General features: G+C 63.3%; 9 protein-coding genes across 9 annotated transcripts; 7 read left to right on the top strand and 2 right to left on the bottom strand.

Annotated features, from left to right (window-relative positions):
* Positions 1-927: 927 nt before the first annotated feature.
* On the top strand, positions 928-3,536 carry pr1_2 (Aspartic protease). Its single transcript, XM_062772604.1, has 4 exons — positions 928-1,561; positions 1,613-1,663; positions 1,703-1,950; positions 2,032-3,536. Exons 1-4 carry the CDS (start codon positions 1,095-1,097, stop codon positions 3,504-3,506), a joined length of 2,241 nt encoding a protein of 746 aa, XP_062628588.1. The 5' UTR covers positions 928-1,094; the 3' UTR covers positions 3,507-3,536.
* A 1,808-nt stretch (positions 3,537-5,344) lies between these two features.
* Positions 5,345-7,520, top strand: CTSD_2 (Cathepsin D; the record flags this gene model as incomplete). The annotated part of the gene is made up of 5 exons (XM_062772603.1): positions 5,345-5,943; positions 6,065-6,303; positions 6,387-6,684; positions 6,741-7,187; positions 7,229-7,520. 5 exons carry the CDS (start codon positions 5,345-5,347, stop codon positions 7,518-7,520), a joined length of 1,875 nt encoding a protein of 624 aa, XP_062628587.1.
* Positions 7,521-8,096: 576 nt separating this feature from the next.
* Positions 8,097-9,749, top strand: ctsd_1 (Cathepsin D; the record flags this gene model as incomplete). Its single annotated transcript, XM_062772602.1, has 4 exons — positions 8,097-8,245; positions 8,292-8,342; positions 8,420-9,352; positions 9,386-9,749. 4 exons carry the CDS (start codon positions 8,097-8,099, stop codon positions 9,747-9,749), a joined length of 1,497 nt encoding a protein of 498 aa, XP_062628586.1.
* Positions 9,750-10,213: 464 nt separating this feature from the next.
* PGA_0 (Pepsin A) lies at positions 10,214-11,813 on the top strand (the record flags this gene model as incomplete). Its single annotated transcript, XM_062772601.1, has 7 exons — positions 10,214-10,472; positions 10,509-10,559; positions 10,619-10,863; positions 10,952-11,195; positions 11,232-11,615; positions 11,661-11,748; positions 11,781-11,813. The coding sequence occupies exons 1-7, from the start codon at positions 10,357-10,359 to the stop codon at positions 11,811-11,813; spliced, it is 1,161 nt and encodes a 386-aa protein (XP_062628585.1). The 5' UTR covers positions 10,214-10,356.
* Positions 11,814-12,729: 916 nt separating this feature from the next.
* LOC62_04G006036 (uncharacterized protein) lies at positions 12,730-13,876 on the top strand (the record flags this gene model as incomplete). The annotated part of the gene is made up of 5 exons (XM_062772600.1): positions 12,730-12,940; positions 12,981-13,144; positions 13,358-13,422; positions 13,478-13,646; positions 13,685-13,876. The coding sequence occupies 5 exons, from the start codon at positions 12,730-12,732 to the stop codon at positions 13,874-13,876; spliced, it is 801 nt and encodes a 266-aa protein (XP_062628584.1).
* Positions 13,687-14,964, bottom strand: LOC62_04G006035 (uncharacterized protein; the record flags this gene model as incomplete). Its single annotated transcript, XM_062772599.1, has 4 exons — positions 13,687-14,008; positions 14,050-14,066; positions 14,116-14,367; positions 14,408-14,964. The coding sequence occupies 4 exons, from the start codon at positions 14,962-14,964 to the stop codon at positions 13,899-13,901; spliced, it is 936 nt and encodes a 311-aa protein (XP_062628583.1). The 3' UTR covers positions 13,687-13,898.
* A 1,004-nt stretch (positions 14,965-15,968) lies between these two features.
* On the top strand, positions 15,969-17,114 carry ssuD_0 (Alkanesulfonate monooxygenase; the record flags this gene model as incomplete). The annotated part of the gene is made up of 1 exon (XM_062772598.1): positions 15,969-17,114. The coding sequence occupies one exon, from the start codon at positions 15,969-15,971 to the stop codon at positions 17,112-17,114; it is 1,146 nt and encodes a 381-aa protein (XP_062628582.1).
* Positions 17,115-17,330: 216 nt separating this feature from the next.
* On the bottom strand, positions 17,331-18,299 carry LOC62_04G006033 (uncharacterized protein; the record flags this gene model as incomplete). The annotated part of the gene is made up of 4 exons (XM_062772597.1): positions 17,331-17,647; positions 17,696-17,712; positions 17,752-17,961; positions 18,040-18,299. The coding sequence occupies 4 exons, from the start codon at positions 18,297-18,299 to the stop codon at positions 17,331-17,333; spliced, it is 804 nt and encodes a 267-aa protein (XP_062628581.1).
* A 724-nt stretch (positions 18,300-19,023) lies between these two features.
* Positions 19,024-19,599, top strand: LOC62_04G006032 (uncharacterized protein; the record flags this gene model as incomplete). The annotated part of the gene is made up of 3 exons (XM_062772596.1): positions 19,024-19,315; positions 19,369-19,431; positions 19,487-19,599. 3 exons carry the CDS (start codon positions 19,024-19,026, stop codon positions 19,597-19,599), a joined length of 468 nt encoding a protein of 155 aa, XP_062628580.1.
* Positions 19,600-19,786: the final 187 nt, after the last annotated feature.

Below are 19,786 nucleotides of genomic sequence, written 5' to 3'. Positions count from 1 at the left end.
CTCGTAGCCTCAAGCACACTTGGATTAAGTTGCTCGGGAGAGCGGGATGTGCACTTGTTGTTGGCTGGTACTACCTGCTTTGGCCTGGTCGTTGTCAACCACTGCATGAAACGTTAAACGGCTAATGGATGAGTGAGATTCGATTGAGAGAAGCGAGAGTCAGAGCGGTCGTTGCCACTGACTCTTGCACAAAAGGCGCAACACCCAAGTCCCTTAACTTGCCATGACCTTGCGGGCCTTTGTCGTGATTTGTGACCCTGAGTGATGGGGTGTTGTGCCCTGAGGCAATCCTCTGCTCTTGTGCCCCTCGTCCACTTTGTGCACTGCATCACACTTCCCTGAGTGACTGCAGACTGCGCCCGAGTTGCCCTGAGTCGATGTCCCCTCCTTCCTCCTGCCAGTCGCACACTGCTGCGTTCTCGGCGACCTCTTTGCTTCCTGCTCACTGCTGCTACTAGCTCTGCCGGTGCTGCTGCTCCACCCGTCACAGTGGTAGCGCCCTCGACTTGTGGTTGTGCCTTGTTGACAGCAGCACAGGCAGACAGACAGTCGAGGTTGCATTGTCGTCGTCCTCCACTGCACTGCTCGGTCGGTCTTTCTGTCTGGCCAGTCGTACTCCCACCCCCTCTCGGGACAATAATCCACAACCGGCACAACCGCAGCTCGCCTGCCTGCTGCCTGCGCTCTCGCAAAAGCCTCACGTTGTGCTCAAACCTTACAACCGTCCCTGTCCTTCCTGCAGGACTTCCCGCCCTTTACACAATCCCCCCTTTGTAGTGTCTGCTGGCTGCTGCTGCGTGGTGCATGCAGCGCTGCTCGTCACTCATCCACTCCACTCGACCACCACGGCTACCTCGCACCACACATGGCATTGTTCTCCTTCCATCTCCACACTTGACACTTGCATACTCCCCCCCTCCCCCCTTCCCCATCGGTGTATTGCACCGCACGACAATACACACACCTCCTACCTCCTTGCAGACGATACCGACACGCCTAATCGCGCCGCCGAGACACTGGTGCCCCGGCCAGACGCGTGACACTCAGGCCGCCCAGCCCGACAGCTGCGGAGTGACCAACCCCCCAACAACAGCATGGTCCACACCGCTGTGCTTACAACGGTGCTGGCGTTTGCGGCTGCCTTCTCTACGACGGCAGGCGCAAGCTCGTCAGCCCGAGGCAATGTGGAGCGACGATCCGAAAATGGCGCGTCGGGGAGAATACCCCTCGAATCTCGGTCCAACAACGCCGTGGCTGGCCCTGGTCCAACAACACTCGCATTGCGATACGACGCACGCCGAGCGCACTCTCACGACCCCGAGGTTCGCCGCGCCTGGCTGCGCGACGACGACTTGCGGCTGCGCAGCAAGTACCGCGCAGACTTGGACCACGACGCCCAGAAGCGCGTTGATCGCGACATGCGCGCAGCCCTTGCCGAGCGACGGGCATTGCGGCCAAGGCAGAACGGTGGCGGCGCCGCCGGCGGCAGTTCTGCATCAAATTCAAATGCATCGACCTCGACCGCCGCTGTGGAGGCCGACTTAGACGAGGCAAATGATTTGTGAGCCCGGCCCAGGACGCCAACGGCGCCTCAGTGGCGCTAACATTCCAGGTTGACTGTTTGGGGACGCGACGTGTTCTACACTGCGGAAGTGGCTGTTGGGTAGGTCTCTGCGTGACTTGGGGCATGGCTAACGTCCAGCACCCCGCCCCAGTTCTTTGAAATACACGTCGACACTGGCAGTGCCGATTTCTATGTCTTTGACAGCTCGTGTACCGGTGCCGAGTGCAAAAAGGACAAGCTGTTCAATTCAAAGGCCAGTTCAACGTTTACCGACCTGCCAGATCTTGGACCGAACAATATTACCTTTGGCACGGGATTTAGCTATGGCCACTGGGGTGCGGATACGGTGCAGATGGCTGGATACTCGGTATCGGACCTAGTGTTCCGTGAGTAGGACTTGGCTTGGCGACCGTTCGAGGCACCAACAAGAGCCACCGCACGTACGCGCGACTAACCACATCTACCAGTCCGCGCGTCCGTGCACGATACCTCATACTCGTTGACGAACATCACTGGCATTATGGGCATGGGCTGGGCTCAGCTGTCCAAGTCAAACACGTACCCGTTCTGGCAGGTACTCGCGCCACGATGGAAGGACAAGCGCATGGGCTTTTACATTGGACGCGTCAGCTCGCTCGACATTGTCGACACGGCGACCACGCCTCCCTCTCAGGCTATCAGCACGGCTCAGGCCGGTGGTCTGATGACTCTTGGCGGCGTCAATGAGAAACTCATCGCCGGCGAGATCACCTACACCCCGCTCATCGCCCTCGACTTTTGGCGCATCCCAATGGACCAGATCACGCTCAACGACTACACGCTTAACCCAGAGGGTTCCAACACCGCCATCATCGACACGGGCTCGTCAGTCATCCAGGGACCCTCGGCCTCGGTTGCCCAGCTGTACGCCAACATCCCCGGTGCCAAGCCGGTGACGGATCCGGGAATGTTGGGCTACTACACCTTCCCGTGCTCGCAAGTGACCAACATCTCTCTGTCGCTCCAGTTTGGCGGCGTCTCGTACGCTGTCAACCCGGTCGACATGGTGCGCACGCGTACAGGTGACCTCTGCACTGGGTCTATCATGGCCTTCAATGTGAGCTCGAGCTCGAGGTTCCACTGGATCGTCGGGGCCACGTTCTTGAAGAACGTTTACACTGTGTTCCGCTATGACCCGCCGGCCGTGGGGTTTGCCAACCTCGTTCAGCCCTTACAAGCCAACCTCACGGGCTTAGATGTCCACATCAACGGCACGGCGGCTATGCGCCAAAACTCAACGGTCCAGAACCCGAGCTTTGGCCCTGGTCTCGGCATGAAGAAGTCGAACAAGTCGACCGTTCAGACTGCCCTCGGCGCAACGTTCGGCGCGCTCGCCGGCGCTGGCCTGCTCGCATGGTTACTGTGCTTCATCGGCTATAGAAGATGGTACAGACCACGCCGGGAGCGGCGCAAGAGCATGGCCGCTCAGCGTCCGGTCGTCATTGACATTGAGTCCCAGTCGTCTCCGCAACCGGCCGGCCCTTCGGGTAGCCGGTTCAGCGACACGACATCGTCCAACCTCAGCGGTGAGGAGACGCGTGTCGGCCACTCGGAGGAGAAGAAGGTCTCGCTGGCCTCTGACGACGACGCCAAGTTCTCCGTCATGACCAAGGTTAGATCAGTCGCCTCGGACGATTTAACAAGCGAGGGCTCGCATGGACAACACGTCCCTGTGGCGATCGCGCAAGAGTTAGATCTGCCGATTGAGGACCCGCTCGAGTCGTTGACGCCGCCCGAGCCGGCGCTCCTCGCCCCGCCCCGGCCCGCATCACTCGCGCCGTCGTCACACGTCAACCTGGCTATGGACGAGGATACCGGCGCACCGCAGCTTACCCTCCCCAAGATGAAGCGGCTCACGATGGGGCTCGGCACGCCCAACGCCAGCCGCCCATCACTTTTGTAGAATTATCATTGATTGCACCATTGCACGAACTAATATATAACATGCATGTTTGGGTCATGAGGAGAGATCTGGGGGCGGGGGCGTGGGCATGAGAGGCCGTTGGCCGTGTGGTGGCGCTGTTGTTGCTGTTGTTGTGGATCTGGGTTTGGGTGGCGGCCACGGGCACGGCAAGCCGCTGCCTTTACCAGCCGGACAGGGGGAGGAAGGGAAGCTTTGTCCATTGATTGCTTCGAGTATCCTATGGCGAGCTTGATCCTTTCAACGTGGTGGCCATTGCCTGATGGCTGCTGGACAACCGCGGCTGGAATGTGGCATCAGCCGGTACGGCGCGTCAGTACGGCGGTCCAGCTGTTGACGTCTGAGCCCGGCGCAGACAAGTCAAGTGGGCTGTAGTCCACATGGAACGAGCTGCTCCCTGCTCCCTAGCTCCCTCTCACGCACAGCCTCAACACCGAAGACACACCCGCGCTGCCAAGCAAGAGACAGCATAGCTTGGCAACGACCAGGCCGTCGGCATGACCGACCATGACAGTCTGCGAGGCACGGATGCGGACTGCTGAGGTGACCGAAGCCTCGACGAGCATGCGCCGTTGAACCGCTGCCGCCCTGCTGCTCCTGACGGGTACCTTTGCCTTCTTTTCTGTGCATGTGAAGAATCCCAACGGCGTGGGGGTTAACAAACGCAGCACGCGACGCCGCGAACTCGTGAACCAAACACGAGCCAGCCAGCCATTGTGACGTTGACGGCGAATATAGACCGGGCGCCAGGTGATGTTTGGCATGTTTAGTGCTAACCGGCTCTTGTACTTACACCTAGTAAGCCCGATGCAGCAGCTGGTCGGAACACCTCAGCAGAGGAGATCCGCCCGATGCTACTGTCACGCTGGACTCGAGGGAGTACGTCGCGCCCTGGCGGGTAGGGGGTGATAGGAGGTTTGTTCTGGTTCATCTGGTGACTCGTCGGAGTGAAACGCTGGAATCAACACGGTTCGACGCGTCGAGGGGCTGGCTGTCGCTTTCCTGCGCTGTCAATCCGCTTTAGAGTTGTTTCCCGTTAGTATCGTCCATCCTCTTCCCTTCCTCCAGCAGCAGCTCTACTGCGCCGAGCTCCGCGCCGCGCCACGCCGCGCCGAGCCCCGCCCACCTTCCCTCGTCACCTCCGCCGGCGCCAACGTTCGTTGCCCGACAAGGTTGCGGCAGCAGTCCCCTCGGTCCCGCCATGTGCCTCTCTGCGATGCCGAGAGCGCGTGAACCGGGTGCAGTTGGCTGCAGCGCACGTCAGCATCCCCGACGGACCGACCGACGCGCAGTGTCGGACAAGTGGGCAGAACCGAGGCGAACAGCCAACTCGAGAGGCACCCGCGGCTAGGGTCGGGTCACAAACTCGTCTTAGATCCTGGGTGCACTGCTCACGGCGAGACCCAGTTGCAGTTTCTGGGCACAGGAGGCAGCGTTTCACACTATCATCAGCTTGCTCCGGCCTCCAGCGTTCGCTCCGCCCGAAATCCATACCGCGCTAAGAGTAACCACTCGCAGGCACAGACGCGAACAACCGGGGACAAGCACGTCGGACGCACGCACAGCGGCTGGTCGGCGCTCTTCTCGTCCCGTGCGGGCGAGGGCGGGGGTGCTTGTAAGCACCTCATCGTTCCTTGTTCTTTCTTGGTGCAAGCAAGCAAGCGGCGTCGACGCGCGCAAAGACGAGGCTATTCGCAGTGCCTCGATCCCCTGCCATGTCAAACGGCACCCCAACACGAGCCGACGAGGCCACTCGTGGGCAAAGCAAGATATAACATGCGCGAGTGGGCGGGCTCCCTCCCCCATCATCCCAAACAACAATGCGCACCACTGCGGCTCTCGTAGCACTCATCGCAGCGCTGCCGGCCCTCGCGGCCCCCGCGCCAGCCCATGTCGCCGACGCCCTCGCCGCGCGCGACGGAGGCCCGATCCACATCGGCCTTCTCCCGCCCCCTCCGCCCAAGCGCACCCCCGAGCCCTTCGAGGTCGTGCGCAAGCGCCAGATTGCGCGCCAGGTCAACTACATGCGCCGGTGGGGCGCCGCGCCGGACCATGAGATCCGCGAGTTTGTCAAGAAGGAGACGAAGCGCATGAAGCGCGACCTCAAGGTTGCGCAGAAGGCCGCCAAGCGCGCCAAGCGTGACGGCCAGGGTGGTGCTGGTGGCGCTGGCGGGGCGGGAGGTGCTGGTGGTGAGGGAGGTGCTGGTGGTGACGGTGGCGCCGGTGGTGACGGTGGAGAGGGAGGCGCCGGCGGCGACGGCGGTGAGGGAGGTGCTGGCGGTGACGGCGGAGAGGCTGGCGCTGGCGGCGCTGGTGGTGCCGGCGGTGCTGGAGGCAAGGGCAGAGCCGGTGGCAAGGGCGGCGCTGGAGGCAAGGGTGGTGCTGGAGGCAAGGGCGGCTCCGGCGGCGGCAAGAAGAAGTGCCAGCCCAAGGCCGATGTCGTACTTACCGACTGGGGAGTCGACCAAGCATACTCGGCCAACATCTCTTACGGGCAGGTATCACGCGGACTGGCACTACAGCATGCTAACGAACCCCAGCACGCCGCCACAATGGTTCCAAGTCCACATCGACACTGGCTCGCCCTTCTTCTGGCTCTACGCGGACCACCTCCCCGCCGGCGAGAACCCCAAGCCAGTGTTCTACCGCAACCAGTCGTCCACCCTTGTGGAGCAGAACATGCACCGGAACATCACCTACCTCAAGGGCTGGCAGTATGGTGATATTGTTCGCGACACTTTTACTGTCGGGGGCCAGATTGCCACGGACCTCGAAGGCGGTGAGTTGCGCGTGCCGCCTGGATGGCCGAGCAGCCCCCCCTCCCCCCCGTGCCAGACACCCGCTTACATGCCCCGCCCGCAGTCCTCGTCACTGTTCAGGAAGAGGGAGGTGGATACGCCGGCACAGACATTTCCGGCATCCTGGGCTTCCGCCTCCAGGACAAGTTGAACGTCGACCTAGGCCGGAGGACCAACGAAACGCTCATCGCAAAGTTGAGCCGCGGCTGGAAGGACCATCGCTTCGCCTTCTATTTGAAGCGCAACAACATTACTGCCGCTAAGGAATTCGAGAACCAGTGGTACCAGGAGCACGGCCCTCCATCCGCGACAAACGTGTCACCTGTGCTCGGCGTCACCCCCGGCGGTGTTCTTACTTTGGGGTGAGTCAAACCTTCAGAGAGAGAGAGAGACATTGTCATGGGCTAACCCAACCTAGCGGCGTGGACAAGTCTCTGTACCAGGGCGACATTTACTACAGCGATGTCCTTGAAGAATCCGGAGGGCCGAGCCCGAGCTGGAACACTCGTGCGGAGAGCTACACGGGCTTCAACACCACCGTTGATTTCGGCAACTACACTCGCATCAATTTTGACACTGGCACGACCATCAATGTCGGACCCCACGAGCTTGTCCGACAGATCTATGAGCCCCTCGGCGGCTTCTTCCTTCCCGAATCCTTCGTTGGCGTCAACAACACATTCTGGGGATTCCCGTGCCCGGCCGAGCCGAACACCAAGGCTTCGCTCAGGTTTGCAGGCGTCGACTGGCCCATTGCGTTCGAGGACCAGATTGCCGATGTCTTCCCCCCGATCCCGGGCCTGCTCGAGGACCAGCCCGTCTGCGTAGGCACAATCGGCTCGTACAACGGCGGCCCCGGTGGAATGTAAGTGACAATTCGGTCATCATGTTGCTGAACGGTTGCAGTCGGGCACCTGGAGCCGTTGACTGGATCTTTGGGGCCGCGTTCTTGAAGAGCGCTTACTCGGTCTACGAGATTGGCAGGGGCAACAAGACGAACCGCGTCGGCCTTGCCAAGCTGGCCGACGGCCTCAACCCGCCTCAGTATGGTACCGAGATTCCCTGGAAGGAGTATGTCATGGCTCGCATGCCGCCTCCCAATAATGGCACTGCGCCAGGCGGTGGCCAAGGCGGGAATGGCACGGCTCCTGGCGGTGCGGCCAACCCCAACGGCAACTACTGGGGTACCCCGACCTAGACCATCTGCGCTATATCTAGAGATAGAAGCGTGTGCTAGACACGGACATTCGATAACAACCGTGAAGATGAACCTCGAAGCGATTAAAAGTGCCACTGTGCCAGGTGGCGGGCGTGCCACAGCGTGACGTGACTGACGGTGAAACAGTGGACTGTCACCAATTGTCATGTGTATTATAACCTCACATCAGCTGCATTGCAGGAGGCAGCCTCACATGCCCCATGACCAAAGGCGGCAAGCCGAAGACGGCCTGCGTCGTGAGGTTGGTTGTTGTAACACCAGCCCCCACGGGACGGGTGGGCCCACCCAACGTCGTCCCGCCGTGGTGCCTGGGGCGTTTGCCTCCCTGCTTGCCTGCCTGGAAACCACCATTCCCAGCCGGCCCAGCCACGACGAAACATGACGGCATGTCATTGCGAGGCTTGGCTGCTTGGCTTGAGCTGCATGCTGCATGTATCAACAGTCGCAGTCGGTCGCCCGCTCGTCGTCGACGACCAAGTAATATCACCGAGCGACGGGCAGCCCGTTGTTCGTTGTTCACATGTACACCACCACTGCTACTGCTCACGACTCACCATGCTGCTGCTGTTCTCGGCGCTAGCGCTCACCGCTGCTGCCATCTCGGCGTCGTCGACGGCGCCGCCAGCAGACAAGCGGCGCTTCGTGCCCGACCTGCCCGACCTGCCGAGGCTGGACCTGTACAAGCGCGACGGCAACACCGAGGCGTGGGTGTGCTCTGTGTGCGGGCGTTCCTTCGAGCTGACGACGCAGCTTGACGCAGTGGAATCGGTCGGTGCTGTACTCGGCGCCGGTTTCGATCGGGTACGTTGCGCGCCGCGGTGCACGTTGACGGCGTGCCACCGCTGCCTGCTCGTTGCCACCGACGCTGACATCCCCAGCACCCCACCACAGACCTTCGACCTGCGCATCGACACGGGCACATCCATAACCTACGTGTACGACGCGGCGTGCAACGCTGCCCAGTGTAACGGCCGGGCCAAGTTCTCCGGCGCCTCATCATCAAGCTACCAGGTCGCGAACAACAACACGGCCGTGGTCGACTCGGTTGGCGGGTCGGCCACGGGCGTGTGGGGCGTCGATACGGTGTCTGTCGGCGGTTCCGTGTCGCCCAGCGGCCTGTTCTGTAAGTACGGCGGCGCCGCCACCTCAGCCCGTCGAACGCACTCGCTGACCCCACGCCCACCCCCAGTGCGCACGTCCGACGCATCTGACGTCAACGCCGACTCGAAAGCGTCCGGCGTGCTCGGCCTCTCCCGCGGCCCGGGGGCACTGCTCGACACCCTGGCGTCAAAGTGGACCGACAAGCAGTTCGGCTTCTACCTCTCCCAGCTACCAGGCGACACGTGGGTGTCGTGGCTGAAGAGTGACCCGGCGAACTCGAACGTCGAGAGCGCGCCGGGCGGGGGCCTCACCCTCGGCGGGGTCGATAGCAGCAAGTACTCGGGCGACATCTCATATGCGCCCGTTAGCGGGGACGCGGGGTGGACGATCCAGCTGTCGGCTCTGAGCGCCAACATGTCCCAGGTGGCCTTGGGCAACGACACGTCCGCCGTGGTGGACACGGGCTCGAGCGGCGTGTATGGCCCCTCGGCTATCGTCGACAGGCTGTACTCTGCCATCCCTGGTGCGCGGCGGCTCGACGTAGGCCTGCGCACCGACGTCGCAGTGTACGCGTTCCCGTGTGGCGCCGACCTGAGCGTGTCCTTCTGGATCGCGGGGCGCGAGTTCCCCATGCTGGGCGACTCGCTCGTCGAGAACATTGTCACTGTCGGCTCGGAGACGCTGTGCATCGGCAGCATCGTCGGGTTGCTGTGAGTCGCAAGGGCTTGGGGCGTAGCTGACAGCAGAAACACGGGCGACGCCGCAAAGTGGACGCTGGGGAGCATGTTCCTGCGCAACGTCTACACGGCGTTCCGGCTCGACCCGCCAGCAGTAGGCTTCGCCGACCTCGCCGACGACATCCGGCCGCCGCGCACGCCGCTACCGTACACCATGCTCCCGCTCGTCGCCAGCCTGACAGGCAACGCGAGCGTCACAGACGCGCTGAGCACCGCGCGGCCAGCGCCGACGGCCACGGCCGCGTCCAAGCCGTCGAGGGCGAGCCTCAAGTGGTCGCGCGACGGGGTGACTGTCGCGATCGTGCTCGCGACGTGGGCTTTGATCCTCGTGTTCGCGCCCAGCGTGTCTCCTATACTTGTCGTTAATTAGGATCTTGGCCAGGATATGGACTTGTTGTAACTCAGGGTTGTTTAGCTGTGGCTTGTGATGAGAGAGGGAGAGTTGGCAAAGTGCCTGTTTCATGTTGATCGCTGGATTCCCTGGGCCCTGCGTGTCGCCTTGCTGCTGTCGCTCTGTGCGCAGACGACGACGGAGACGAGGTGACCGACGGAGACGGAGACGGCTTGAACCTTGAGCGCGCAGCGAGGCAGCAACTCGCTGGTGCGGGCGGGCACATTGTTGCCCCCCTCAGGGCCACGAAACAGGCCCACACCACCTCGTTCCAGACTCGCCGTCCGCTTCCCGTCGCCGCCGCCGGCTCGGGTTCGGGAGCAAGCAAGCACCACCATCAACAAGTCGACTCACCTCTGCAACAACACTCACCCACCACCCACCCACACACACACACACTCTGCATGCCGACGACATGCTCGCTGGCCACTTGCTCGTCGGGATAGCGGCCGCCGCGGCTGTAGTCGTTGCCACTGGCGCCACGGGCGATGCTGGGCCGTCCCACGTCGCCTTGCGGTCAGCCGGCACACGGCACCACCCGGACGCTGGCGTCCGTGCCCGCTGGCTCCGGGAGCAGCATGTGCGCATGCGGCGCAAGTATATAGACGAGTTTGGCGATGCCGACGGGTTGCTAGCGCGCGAGGAGAGCGCGCTCGAGAAGAAGAGGAAGAAGAGGGGACGGGTGCCGCCGTCAGAGGTTGCGTGAGTACCCCCTCGCCGGCGCATTGCTGACGACAGGCTGAACGAGTGGGGCCGGGACGTCATGTACACTGGAGCCGTGTCAATAGGGTGAGTCGGCGTCGAGCAGACCCACGCCTGTGCCCCGCCCTCGCTGACGCCGCTCTCAGCACACCACCACAAACCTTCGAGATGAACTTTGACACGGGCTCGGCGTCAATGTACGTCTTCGACTCGACGTGCTCCCCCAAGCAGTGTAAAGGCTCAGACGTGTACCATGCAAACTCGAGCTCGACGTTCCGCGACCCACACCTCCCACCAGGCAACTTGACGTACGGAATGGGGTGTGCATACGGGCACTGGGGCACCGATGTTGTTCAGGTCGGGGCGAGCAGGGTGAACAACCAGATGTTTCGTGAGTTCCTGGGTGTTGGCACCGTCTTCCGACGGCTTGGCCTCCGACGGCTGTGGAACCTAGCTTGGCAGCTTGCTGACGCTGCTAGTGCGCGCATCACAGTACCACGAAGGATTCTGGTACTCGAACGCCACGGGCCTCATGGGCTTGGCGTGGAAGACGTCGCAAAACGTCGACATGCCGTTCTGGCAGTCGATTGCGTCGAGTTGGAACGACACACGCTTCGGCGTCTACCTCGCGCGCGCCAATGCCACTGACCTGGCCGACGCCGCACGGGTCAACAAGGTCGACCCAGCAGAGGTGGCCTTGTCGGGAGGGTCTATCACGTTTGGGTAAGTAGCACCACCCAGGACGCGGCTCACACCCAGCGGCGTCAATGAAAGCCTGTACAACGGCGATATCAACTACATCCCTCTCGTGGGCCGCGACTACTGGCGCATTCCGCTCGAGTACATCGAGGTCAACTCGGAGGCGGTCGCGACTGGGATCGCCAACCTCGCCGCGATCGACACGGGATCCACGCTCATCGTCGGCCCGCAGGATATCGTCGAGAACTTTTACGCCAAGGTGCCCGGCGCCGAGCCCCGCCCGCACTGGGACGGCTTCTGGTGGTTCCCGTGCGAGTCGGTGTACAACCTGTCCGTGGCGCTGCACTTTGGCGGCACGGCGTACCCCATCAACCCGATGGACGTGATCTACGCGACCGGCGATGGGACGTGTACGGGCGGGATCGTGAGCTCGAGCTCGCAAAGGTGGGCAGAGGGTCGTGGCACATAGGGCATAAACTGACGCCGCAGCCAACTGTCTGGTGGCCGCATCCAATGGGTCATTGGCGACGTATTCCTCAAGAACGTCTACTCGGTGTTCCAGTACGCCCCGCCATCGGTGGGCTTTGCGATGCTCCCGCCGGAGCTTAGAGGGCCGGTGTTCGACACACCGAGTGGGGGTAGCGGTGGCAGCGGGGGAGGGGGCGGTGGTGCGGGAAGCAGTGGAAGCGGTGCGGGCGGAGGAGGCGCAGGCAGCGCAGGCAACAACAACGGGGGGACCGTGTCCAACGGGCAGAGTGGCGGCGGCAGCAGCAGCAGCAGCAACAGCAGCAGCAGCAACGCCGGCACGAGCTCGGGGTCGAACGCGACCAAGACGGCCGATAGCGGCGCCAAGGGCGTGTCGGCGCTGGCCTCGGCGAACATCACGCCGCCAGGGCCGACTGGACCGGCGTCCAGCGCGCGGCGGACCGCCGTCGCAGCCCCACTGGTCATAACAGCATGGTTTGTAGCATTACTCTGGGCATGAGGCCCATCTCTTTATAATCAGCATCAGCATTAGCATAAGGCATGCAGTGGGTCCAGTCGCATTGCAGTGTTGTGCGTGTCCCGCCTCGCGGTGCCAACCGGCGTTTGAGAAACACACCATGCACAGTCGTGATGCGATTTACGCCGTCACAATGCGTTGTGGGCTGCGCGCCAAAACGCACTATGCACCCGGGCATATCGGGGAAACAATTCCGGCACGGGCAAGGCGGCGGGTGGTGGCGGCAGAGGTGGTTGTGGCACGTCGACGTCGTCGTCGTTGCTCGGCCATTTCAATCAATGTGCGCGCGTGCTCGTCACGAGTCATACTGCTTCGGCAGTGGCAGTGGCAGTGGCAGTGGCAGTGGCAGCCCGCCGCTCGTCATTCCCCTCGCGCCCAAAGCGCGCTGGCGATCGGCGCGCACGTCCCCACTTTGTGCCGTGGCGGTGGCGCGTGTGCGCCGCGAAGCCAAGCGCTTGTGTGTCTGTCTTCTGGACAGCGAGCGAGCGACGAACAAGTCGGTCATGTATGTCGACACTACACTCCCCCCACACACAGCCCACACCCACACACACAATGATATCCGTCCCGCCACTGCTCGCAGGATACCTCCACGCGCCGTGCTACCCGCTCCTCTGCGCCGCGCTCGCCGGCGCGCAAGTAACCCTCACGCAAGAGCTCGTCGACGAGGCGTGCGACCTCGCAGCCTTTGTCGCCTCTGGCGCTGGGAACAGCCGGCACGTGGCCACCGCCGAGCGGCTGCGATACACTGTCCTCCTGGAACGAGGTGGGTAGCTAGCACGGGGAGGGCGCTGACGCGCCGCTAGAGCGCGAGACGGCGCGCGTGCAGGCCGACGCCGGTGCGCGGCTAGCGGGCCAGATGGCCGCGTTGGGCGGCGAGCTGCGCGCCGTCGTCTCTGAGTTGGGGCAAGTGCGCGCCAACCTCGCCGCGATGGAGGCCGAGCTGCGCGTCCTCCGCGCCGGTGGTGAGGTGAGGGCGCCGCGGAGGCCCGTTTGGGGGCCGCCGTTGGTGCCGGATGTGCGGTCCCCGTCGCCGTCGCCGTCGCCGTCGCGTCGGAGAGCGTGCACCGCACCGGCGTCACCCCCTGCGCCAGCGCCAGCGTCGACGGAGCCTGGCATGCGGCCAGGTGCTCCACCTTCCCCCGCTGCACGAGTAGCAATCGGACGCGACGGCCCCCACCAGATCCCAGGAACCAGCTTGGGCCTGGAGGCGTACGGCTCTGACGATGGGGATGAGGGCGAAGAACAGTGAGTTGGTCGTGTAGCTTCTGGTGCTGTGGGGAGAAGATGGCTGACATTGTAGCGACGCGGTGGACGACGGCACAGGCCTAGACGATCAACGGGGCACCGGGGCACACACCGACGCCGGCGACGACGAGCCAGACCTCATCGCCTTCTCCCCAGTGCCGTCTGTCGCCGCTGACCTACCCGGCGTCGCGGGAGACGACGTTCCCAACCCCGTCCCAGCGCAGGTCAGAGCACACAACGTACACCATGCTGATGCATGCAGCAGTCGCTCGTGATTACAAAACCGGCCGCATACCTGGCCCTCGATGCGCATTATAACCCCTCGTCGCCTCCCATACCACCGCAGCCACCGCTACGGAAGCGCCCCGACGACCTCGACGCGATCGTGCGCGCCATCGTCCTCCTCGTCTATGCGGTCGGCGTCGTCGTGCTGTCGTCCAACAAGGACGTCTAAGTCACAGCACAGCCACCTTCCTCTACTGGTTCCCCTGCGGCGGATACTTGTACACTAGGATATCAAAGTCTGTGCTCCAGAACGTCTCGTCGTCGATGAGGAATAATGCCGTGCCGCTCGTTACCGGCCATTCTGTCCGTGTCAGCTTATAATGTATTGTGGTGACTGCTCACGACCTGGAACAGTGCCCCTGGGCTTGTCAGCTGGTCTCACACATGCGTATCGCACACCAGACTCACCGTCTGCCCGTCTTGACCTTTACAAACAGGTGAATTGGCACTCGTGCAACGTAGATCGGCGAGCTGTCGTCCCGCTTGCCAGCCTCGACCGGCACGCGGCCTGGCGGCACCTTGGGCTTGCCCTTCTTCCCCTTCTCAACAGGGACCCACTTGAGCGCGTCCATTGTTCCGCAAAGGATCTCGTATGCCTTGGCCCGGTGCCCAGGGTGGAGATACCATGTCTGTGTCGAGTATGGTGGGTCCGAGGCGATACTGCGGGCGGGTCAGCACTGTCCTGGCCCCTCGCACCCACTGTCCGAGCCTCCACGAGCCACCGATGAACGTCCGCGCGGCATACAGCGTCAGCGCCGAGAGGTTGTGCGGCTCGACGGCAAACCCGACTGGGATCGCGTCGTCGGGGATCGGATCCCCTGGCTCGACGAGGCACCAGCAAACGTGTGGGACGGTCGTATCCGGCGCCTGGGTGCTCGGTGCGCGGAGCGACGTTGAGCGCGTTATCGACGGCGCAAGCGAGCGTGTTATCGACGGCGCGATCGACCGCGTCACGCTGACCTCGGACGGCGTGTAACTCGTGCTCAGCGGCGACGGGCGGTAGTTTGCCGACGCCCACGAGTGCCGCCGCGTGTCGACAGCCGGCTGCTGCGAGCTGGGGACCTTGAGGTGCGAGTGGACGCTGGCGGACGGGCTCGGTGGGGGGAAGTAGGCCGAGTGCCGTCTCGACGACGGCGTCGCGTGCGTCGACCGCGGCCGCTGGGACAAGGCGAACCTGTACGCCTCGGTGCGCTCGCGCGCGTCATTGTGCCATTGCTCGTACGTTGTCGGCTGGGAGCGGGAGGCGAGGTTGCCCATAGTGGGGCGGGGCGGCGGCGGGGGAGGCGAGCAGTCGCGCGAGGCGAGGCGAGGCGAGACGCGATCAAGTGGGTCTTGCTTGGTGCACGCCAGTGGAATGGCGAAAGGACGGCGGCGGCACTGATGTCGTCACGCGAGATGAGAAAAGTTGACGCAGCGGCGTGCTTGACACGACGAAGCGAGCAGCAGAGAATGCACAACAGGTCGCCATGTCGCGGTCGGTGCGGTGCTGCTGCAGCTGGCGTTGGCGCTGGCGCTGGTCGCGCGCGCGCGCGTGAGCAGTGAGCTCATGGTCGCGACTGGCTGGTGTCTCGTGGGTCAAGGGGCAAGGTCAGGAGTCTGGGGTGTACGTCGGCCCATGGCGAGGGGCAGGGAGTAGGTCCAAGCGCGCCAGCCTCCCTCTTATAGCACATGTCGGGGTTTGTCGTGGCGCGTGGTGTTGTAGGAAGTGGAAGGTGGGTGAGGGGGGTGAGGGGGGTGGTGTCGAGGGCACAAGGTCGAGTAAGTGACGTCCGATGCACGACGCGCGCGCGATGTTACTCCGCACATGAAAGTCGCGTCATGGTGGCCGGCTGCGCACGGCAGTGGCCCCGGACCTCGCTCGGCGTAGTAATAATATCTGACCGAGGAGATTTACGGAGCACACGTCGTGGATACGGACGATATCGCAGACCGAGATGCCCAAGTAGCGAGGCAAAAGGTCAATCGCGTCAAGAGTCGTCGTCGTTGTCGCTGTTGTCGTCGTCGCGTCGTCGGGAGAATCAGCGCGCGTCGAGCGTCCCCCCCACCCCGCCCCACTCTATCGGCATCGGTTATCGGACATGAGCGACAGTGACCATTATGACGTTTCCACTCACCTCAGATGGCGACATCGACATGTCGAGACTGACCGATATTATCAAGCATACATCGGGCAACGCTCACAACATGCAGTATAAAGGCTTGGTGAAGATCGACGGCAGCAGAAGCATCACCAGCAAAGCCGCAACACCTCTCCCACCACCATGCCTCGCACCAACAACCCCGTCGAGTTCATCTCGATCACGTACGCCAACGACTCGAACGAGCTCAACCCGCAGCCCGGCGCGCCCGTGGACCCCGAGTTCCTGATCCGGTATGCGCGCACGCTCGACGACAACAAGTTCAACTACACGCTTGTGCCGTACGGCTCGGGCGGGTTCGACCCGTTCGCGCTCGCGGCCACCATCGTCGCCGTGACCAAGAACATCAAGGTCATCATCGCGCTGCGCCCCAACACCATCTTCCCGACCGTGGCCGCGCGCAAGCTCACCACGCTCGACCAGCTGTCCAACGGCCGCGTGGTGGTGCACTTCATCGCGGGCGGCAACGACGCCGAGCAGGCGCGCGAGGGCGACTTCTTGTCCAAGGTCGACCGGTACGGCCGCCTCGAGGACTACATCAAGATCCTGCGCCGCGCGTGGGCGTCGTCCGAGCCCTTCGACTGGGACTCCAAGTACTACAAGTTCACCGGCTTCTCCAACCAGGTGCTGCCTGTCAACGGGCACATCCCCGTGTCCGTCGGCGGGTCAAGCGACGACGCGTACCGTATCGGCGGTGCGCTCGCCGACATCTTCGGCCTGTGGGGCGAGCCGCTCAAGGAGACAAAGGAGCAGATCGACCGCATCTACGCGGCTGCCGCGGCAGCAGGCAGGCCAGAGGGAGACCGCCCGCGTATCTGGGTGACCTTCCGCCCCATCATCGCCGAGACAGAGGACCTCGCGTGGGCCAAGGCGCACCGCACGCTCCACGCGCTCAAGAACAACCGCGCGGCAGGCAAGCTGCGCGTCGCGCCCACTGCGCCTGAGCCGCAGAACGTCGGGTCCCAGCGCCTGCTCGAGATCGCCAAGCGCGGCGACGTGCAGGACCGCGCGCTCTGGTACCCCACCGTCACGGCCACGAATGCCGGCGGCGCCTCGACGGCGCTCGTCGGCTCGCCCCAAACCATCATCGACTCGCTCGTCGACTATGTCGACCTCGGCGCTGACCTCATCTCGATCCGCGGCTACGACAACCTCTCCGACGCGATCGACTATGGCCGCTGGGTTCTCCCTGGCGTCCGCAAGGCGATCGCGGAGGGTTACCAGCCCCCGGCCATCGCCACCACCAACGGCAACGGTGCCCACGCTTGAGTCGATGCGCTGCGCCTCTAGATTGTATACGTGATGCTACACATTTGGGTTTTGTTTTCTGTTGGGGGATACACAGAACATGATGACATTGTGGTCGGCTTAGCTTGGCCATTACGAGTTCTACTTGTGCCTACTGAACAACAGTGTTCTCTTGACGGGGTCTACATGCGAACGGCGCGGCGTCAGAATCTACTGCGGGACCGTGAGTACAGCCTTTTACTGAACAACACACACTCCGGGCTGGTGGTGCGGCTTGGCTTGATTTGTGTTCTTGCGGCGCCAGCGACCTGGCTTTGGAGAAGAAGACGGTGGCGGCGCGACCTTTGGAAGGAGCGGTGCGGTGATGTCGGTCGGGGATGGCTGCGGGGACGGCGCAGGAGACTTGGTGCTTATTGGTGTAGGTGTAGGTGACTGGACGCGCTCGGCCACGGGCTGGCGGGGTTCCTGCGAGAAGACGAGCACTTCAAACTTGGTTGCTGTCCAGATCGACTGGTTGATGAAGAAGTGGGCGCGGCGAGCGCCGACCGTCCATTCTGTGGTGTGAGCGGCTTGTGACCAGGCAAGACAACTAAGCCACTTACGACCCAGGACTGTTCCTCTGTGACGTTGTCAGCCACATCCCCCCAAACCCACTCACAACTGATAGTGCAGACGCGCAAACACTATGACTTTGCCGTCTCTCTCCAGTGCAGCGGGGACAAGCTTGAGGCGCTTGACCTTGGGCTTGCGGCGCCACCCCTGCCGGACCTCGACCCACTCGACCGTGCCACGCGGAGCACACAGCACCTCTGCATGACGCGCGTTGTGCAGCTGGTCTTCGAACCATCTATCCTCCCACTTGTCGCCTCTGCGCGCGTTGTGCAGGGGCGTCACGCTATGTTTGTCAGCTTTGTCGGCGCCGCGCACGCCCCTTCCTCGCACTCACTGGCCGATACGCAACCCGTTGCCTGCCCAGGTGCGCGCCGCGTACAGCACTGTGCCGGGCCCGCCGGAGGGGTCGCCCTTGAGGCCTATGGGGACCGCGGCGTCGGGCACGCGGTTCTGGGGCCCGATAAGCTGCCAGCGGATGGAGGGGAGTGCGCCCGGCGGAGGCGGGAGGAGCGACTCGCGCATGGCCCGCCGGTAGCGCCTGGTGCGTGTGTGTGCGCTGGTGAGCCAGGCCTCGTATGCGAGCGTGTCGCTCATGGCCGAGTGCCGTTGCGGCGGCGGCGGGGTGGGGAGAAGACGCGAGGTGTCTTGTGGAGATGGCGAGGAGGGCTTGGAGTGTTTGCTGCCCATGGCATGGATAGTGGAGGCGTGCGGGGCAGTGGGTGGTTAGTTTAATGAGGGGAATCAGTGAAGGAGTGTCGTCGACATAGTGGTTCGATTGATGTTTGTTGTTGGCGCTCTCGACGAGCGGCGGCGGCGGAGGCGGTGGCAGCAACAGCGGCGGTGGAAGAGACGTAGATGAGGAAGCATGGCGCGGCGGCGGGGGACGCTGCTTGGAAAGAAGATGCAAGGTGGCCAAACAAGACTGGGACCGACGGCGACGCGATGACCACCCACGGCGACATCGTCCGATGGCCGCGGGCCGCGCCCTGTGCGCACGCTCGTACACACACACGGCGACGATACGAGGGAGGAGCAGCGACGGGGGCACGGAGTGACGCGCGCATCCACGATGCATGCAGTAGGTGTTGTGTTGCGTGTCGTCAGTGCGAGACATGAATTGCCGGGCGGGCGTGCATGGTGTAACAGCATAAATGTGGCAGGGCGGGGCGTGTGTGGCACGCACGAGGGTGAGTATTCTAGTGCAACCACGGTACCCAGAATGTGCTCCAGTCGAGCCCCTCGGCAAGTATGTACTCGCCTACCGCTCCAAACGAGATGCATCGTGTCCTCTCGACCTCACCATCACCCACACCACACCATGCCACCAGCACCTATGCCTGCATCGACGCCATCGTCCCTCCCCTCCCTCCCCGCAAGCCCGAGCGGCCTCCTCCGCATCCCCGAGCCGCTGCTCAAGTGGCCAGACCTGTACACGCAGGCGACGCTTGCCGCCCAGCTCGACGCACACGGGGGGATCACGACACCGCTCTCCCGGCAGTGCATTACCGAGCTTTTCGCCCTCGTGTCCTCGGTCTTCAGCAGCACGTTCGCCACCGGCGCTCAACTCGCTGCCGCGCGGACGCTGGTCGACGACGTGATGGCGCGGATTAGTAAGACGCTTCACCATTAGGGGATAATGCAATGCTTGTGTGCTTACGCGCAGTCGCCGCCGCTCCGCACCCCGACTCGACGCCGACGCCGCCCACGTCCCTCACCTCGAGTCCAGGTGCGTTTCCCACGGGCGCTGGCGCTGGCGCTGGGCGTAGCTGACTGACCGGCAGCAGCGTCGAAACAGTCCTTCAGGGAGGGCGTGCCGTTGTCGCCGCCGCCGCCGTCTGCGGGCGCCCGCCGCAGCGAGGCCAGCAACCAGGGACTCGTGTCCAACAGCTCATGATTGTACAGTGTGTCCTTGATGAAAGGTTGTATAGGTGCAGGGCACATTCGGGCCAAAGGAGGGCGGCGCGACGCAGCACCACCGCCCCTTGGCCAACTTTGTGCCTCAATCAGTCACTGCAGATGGTAACCAATCATTGATGAGGTTGTTTATCTGGGATTAGCACTGCGCTCGCGTGATCGCCCTG

This window comes from Vanrija pseudolonga, chromosome 4, assembly GCF_020906515.1.
Source record: "Vanrija pseudolonga chromosome 4, complete sequence".
NCBI classification, from domain to species: domain Eukaryota; kingdom Fungi; phylum Basidiomycota; class Tremellomycetes; order Trichosporonales; family Trichosporonaceae; genus Vanrija; species Vanrija pseudolonga.
Note: the sequence above shows the minus strand (reverse complement) of the source record. Positions and strands in the feature narration are given on the sequence as shown.

Bases quoted from the DNA above. Each gene is read 5' to 3' on its own strand.
- pr1_2 (XM_062772604.1), top strand. From the start codon at position 1,095: ATGGTCCACACCGCTGTGCTTACAACGGTGCTGGCGTTTGCGGCTGCC. The intron at 1,562-1,612 runs GTGAGCCCGGCC...CTAACATTCCAG, and splicing joins TTAGACGAGGCAAATGATTT to GTTGACTGTTTGGGGACGCG. The intron at 1,664-1,702 runs GTAGGTCTCTGC...GCTAACGTCCAG, and splicing joins ACTGCGGAAGTGGCTGTTGG to CACCCCGCCCCAGTTCTTTG.